The sequence below is a fragment of the Impatiens glandulifera genome, chromosome 1, assembly GCF_907164915.1.
Source record: "Impatiens glandulifera chromosome 1, dImpGla2.1, whole genome shotgun sequence".
In the NCBI taxonomy this organism is placed as follows: Eukaryota; Viridiplantae; Streptophyta; class Magnoliopsida; order Ericales; family Balsaminaceae; genus Impatiens; species Impatiens glandulifera.
In genome coordinates this window covers 114,197,866-114,203,231 of record NC_061862.1, presented here as the reverse complement: position 1 = coordinate 114,203,231, position 5,366 = coordinate 114,197,866, and the positions used below count along the sequence as shown (strand labels likewise).

At 26.7% G+C, this 5,366-nt stretch overlaps 1 protein-coding gene across 1 annotated transcript; it reads right to left on the bottom strand.

Annotated features, from left to right (window-relative positions):
* Positions 1 to 292: 292 nt before the first annotated feature.
* Positions 293 to 1,146, bottom strand: LOC124940823 (non-specific lipid transfer protein GPI-anchored 31-like). Its single transcript, XM_047481316.1, has 5 exons — positions 1,112 to 1,146; positions 797 to 894; positions 653 to 683; positions 429 to 586; positions 293 to 303 (listed from the first exon to the last, which is right to left on the bottom strand). The coding sequence occupies exons 1-5, from the start codon at positions 1,144 to 1,146 to the stop codon at positions 293 to 295; spliced, it is 333 nt and encodes a 110-aa protein (XP_047337272.1).
* Positions 1,147 to 5,366: the final 4,220 nt, after the last annotated feature.

Sequence of the window (5,366 nt, the reverse complement as noted above, 5' to 3'; positions counted from 1 at the left end):
CATTATTCCCCAAGACAGGATACACCTAAGAAGCAAGGATACATTGACTTGGTGTGGAAAAATCATTCCAACTCAGATATTTGAGAAGTCGAAGTAAAACATGTCAAAATAATAGATTAATTGAAAGGAACTGGATTTATTGAAGCTTAAGTAATTAATCACTTATTTTTTATAGGCTTAGACTAAATATAGGGAAAGATGAAAAGGCACCATCTATTTTCTACAGTAAAGAACCAGAACCATTGGAAGAAGCTCCACAATAAACTTAAGGAGGAAAACTTACCAAGAGTTTTCACTTGCTTCCTGCATATACAAAAGTATTAGAATCATCATATGATCTATATCAGAACAAAAATGACTAATAATTTCTAACTAGCAATGAGGATTGAGGAGAATGAGTCAGTTGTTACAATTCTCACTTTGCTAACTAGCAAGTAGGGATGATCCAGAGGAAGAAGCAGAACCCTCGCTTTCTCCTCCTAAAGGTATCAGGGTTGGGTTAACCTCGTTTTCCCCTAAAATTGGACTAGGAGCCCCAACACTAACCGATGATGTTGATGGTCTAAGAGAACTATCAGGAGCAAGGCTGCGCAAATACAAATGCAATTCAACAAAGATCATCAATTAATTCATTACAATTATAACATCTAACAACATACCTAGAGCAAGACTGTCAACGCTCACTACAAACAATTTAAAGAGATAGATAGATCGATCTCTAAACAAACAAACAAATCAAAAATTGAAAGTGAGATCTAGAAATGAATTAAGGAGGTTTGGAAGCAGTAGCACTCACGATCGCAATTGATGAGAGGTGGATGAGAGAGACGGCATGCATTAAGAAGAGTCATGGCTTTGGTAACATTCAAAGTGACGCCAAATTGAGCGTTCTTTCTGAAAGAGAAGCAATACACTGAGCATTGTTTTTCAAAACAAAACAGTTTTGATACATGAAAAACAAGTTCTTTGTGGTTTCATATCGGTGCTTCCGGTGGAGACGTAAGACAAGCCATCGACCATTTCGAGGACTATATTAGTACAGCCGACCATCGGTGGTGGAGATTTAGGAGTGGCGGAGGAGTGACCAATGAAGAAAACATAGAGAACTTACAGTAGTAGAACAGGAACCGACTTGATGATCGCCATTACAGATACTTGGATTAGAACGAATTCTGCCTACTTGGATTAGAGTGAGAAATCTGATCACGCAAGGTGAGGGAGAGACGAGAACTGGCTTGCAAAGTGATTTAGGCTTTGAATATTCATTCCTAATGTGTTTAGGTTAAAAGAAATATAAGTGGGCTATTATTTAAAAAATGGGTTGATTGGGCTTATATAATGGATATTTAATATTTGTTTTCAAAATTATAACTTATCATTAGGATGGGTTAAAAATTTATTAAAAAAGAATAGGCCTACAGGAAAATATTAGTTAATTGATTCCTAATATTATTCAAAAAAATATGTCAATAGCCACAGTATTTTTATTTGGTTGCCAATGATGAATAAATAGTGTGTTTGTGAATTTTTTTATTGATCATTGGCTACAAAAATATTTTACCGTCGCTAAATTAGTCGCTGTTGATCCAATTTTTACTAGTGGATCGAGGAAGATGTCATTTGTAATTAAAAAAATAAAAAATTAAGAAGACAAAAACATTAAACCAAAATGCATGTAATGAGATTTAAATGTTAAAAAGAAAATTTGCAATTGTTGTATGCTAATTACCTAGTAAAGGTAATAGGGAGTACTCTTGCAAATGTTTATCCAAATAAGTGAGAGTTAATAATGTAAATTGTGAGATTAAATTGGCGGCAGACTAACCATTTTTGTTTGGAACTTAAAACAAAAATAGAGTAACGTGGTCATGAAGGGGCAAAGCATAAAGTTAATGTTTTAATTTATATAAAAACTCCATTGTCCTTTTGCTAAAATTTATAATAATAATTTTTATTATCAATTTTAGTAATAGCATATTTTTCTACATTAACAAATAACAATAAGATATCTTAAATTATTAATATTCTTCAATATAATCATTTAATTTTCTGTGTTTGTAAATGTATTTTAGGTTTTCCATATATATATATATATATATATTACAAAACTTTGGATGCACGGTTAACTATATATTATTCGTTGCTGTTTAAGTAAATTCTTGTGTGCCTTTCTACATAGTCTTGTTTCATTCATTCAAACTAACAATATATTGTGATTTATAAAGTTTTTTTATCTACTCATATTTTTTTTTAATCCAAAATGATATAAATGAGTAACAACAAAATAATACAAAATGAGTACCACTAAACACTCTAAAAAAAATGAGGAATAATTAATGAAAAAACAACAACGAGAAATAAAATGTTAAACGACAAGCAACAAAAAAAAAACCTTAAAGACTACATGTTCTCAAGAAGATAAATGTATTTTCCAACCGGTTGCACAAAATTTTTGGATAAAAGCTCCCCAATAATAATAATATTGTAACTTAACTTTTAAGTACACAATAACTTTTTATATATATATATATATATATATATATATATATATATATATATATATATATTTAAAAAGTTATAAAAAAAAATTACAAATCTTCTCAGGGCATGTTTGGTACGTGGTTTTTGTACTCAGTAATGGGAAAGGGAATGAAATGAGATGTTTGGTTGGTGGTTTTGATTCCAGGATATTAATTTGATTCCCGGATACTAAGGAATCATCCAATCCTCTCTATATTGGGAGGAATGAATCCCATTCCGGAGCGATACACTTTCTCTCCCATTATCTCCACTCTCCTATTTTCTCTCTCATAATTATAATTATAATTTTAATATCATATATATTTTATAATTATATTATACGTTATTTTATAATTAACATAATAATAAATTTTTATTTATTTATGAATAAATAATTTCAATTATTTAAATAATATTAAAGAATTATTTAAAATAAAATTTTAGTGATAATTACAATAACTAATAATAATATAATTAATTTTAAATATTATATATTAATAATAAAATTAAAATAAATTAATTAAAATATAAAAATATAAAACTAAAAATAAAATAACAATTTATATAAAAAATATTAAAAAATTAAATATGAAATATTTTAATAAAAATTATTATTAAAAAAATTATACCATGTTATAATATATTATTAAATAAAATATTATATTTAATTTAAAATATATAATATTTGAAAGACTTTTTCTTATATTATTTATATTTAATAGATAATTATTTATTTATAATTAGTAAAAAATTGAAACATTCAACATTTTTTTGTTATAAGTATTTTTATTTTTATTTTGAAAAAATATAATTAATATGAAAAAATATTAGATGTTTATATTTTATTAAATTATGTCACTTAAATATTTTATATATTTTAAACGTTACAAAAATAATAATATTTTATTTTTTTAATTTAATAAAATAAAATTAAAATTAATCATAATTTTAATAACAATATTATATTTATAACTTTTTCTTATAAATCCAAACGTTATCAATGGGAATGGGAATGATTAAAACTCTTAACCAAACATTACACTTCTATCAATCATACCCATTCCCATTCCACACATCTATCAATCCCAATCCTATTCCCAATCCCTTATTTGAACCAAGCACCCCCTCAATAACAACTTTATTGTCCTTTTGCTAAAATTAATAATAATAATTTTTATTATCAATTTTAGTAATAAGCATATTCTTCTACATTAACAAATAACAATAACATATCTTAAATTATTAATATTCTCTAATATATCATTTAATTTTCACACTCACTTATTATAAAATTCAGAAACAATCGTATCTCCACTGGTTAGTTCCTTGGTAGAGCAGAAAATATATAGAATAAGACATGGAAAGAAAAATAAATATGCTGAAGGATAAAATAATAAAAAACTTGCAAATAAATTAAATAATGTGAAGACAAATGAAATTGAATAGCAACTCTAGATCTAGATAAATTTTAAATTATTCAAATAAAGATAAAGTTAAAATTTTAATCAAAGTATTAAATAACTTAAATATTTAAAAATAAAAACTAAACAATTAAATAAAAATATTTAAACTTTAAATATTTTATATTTAAATTATTTTAATAATATTTAAAATTAATATAATAAATATAGTAAGACTACAATATTTCTGTATATAGTAATTATATTTATTAGTAAATTATATATATTAAATATTAAATTAAATTAAAATAAAATATTAATATTTCTTTTTATTTTTTAAACTTATATACTAAATAAATATTTTTTTATTAATATATGAAAGATGGAAGGACGATGTATATATCCCTTAGATTTGAGTTGGTGTTGCGTTTTGTTCAGTCCGATATTTTGTTTAGCTGAATCGGTTTTTTCGTTTTGAATTTTTATAATCCGAATAATACTTTCAATTATTGGTGGGTCGTTTGTTGTTTATACCCTCCAATTGTGGTTGTGATCCCTTTTCGAATCCATATATGTCCCCTTCATAGCAACAAATAAAACATAATAATTGGATCTGGGTTATTTTTCATTTTTTCAATAAAGATTATTTTGGTTTGATCTTTCATATAGATGATCTCTTACAGGTAGAGCGGTTAGACGGGCCAACCCATGGTGGGCCTACCCACCAAAACTCATCGTTTGACGGGTCGAAGACGGGACAGCCCACCATCCCGGCGGGCTGAAAATCCCCAACCCAACCCAACCCAATGTGGGTTACGAGTTAGGAGGGTCAGCTCGCGGGTTGTCTCATTATAAATAAAAATTATTAATAGTTTTAGAAAATAAGAGTTCAAGAACATGATAAAATAGTCATAATATACACCAAACAAAAGTCTATTTTATCGTTACATATTAATTGACCAAATAATTCAACAAAATAACTAAAATTTGAAAAACTTATAAAATAGAAATTTCAGTAAAGTCAACATTTTTTAAATATCATCAATCGAGATATAATCCATGTCAAATCCTTCTCCTTCATCGCCTTTCTCTTCAATGTCAGTATCAACATCCTCTAGAACATTTGATCATTGCTTGGACAATATTGATGTAACTATTACGTTGCCTTCTTGATTTTTATCAACATATGAAATACACAAAAATGAGGTGGTTAAAAATTCAAATCAAAATAAACTAATATATGAAGTCACAAGTCACAAATAAGTCAAGAACATAATTAAAAATTTGTAATAAAATTACCAATAGCATATCCATGTAACCAATTGCGAGTACAAATTAGCAAGTTTGAATCCACGAACCCTTGAAGGCGAGAATGAATAGACGAAATGTATAACAAATAAGTAGTCAGCGGCCAATGGGCGAAGTATTGAGTATTGACTACTGCAG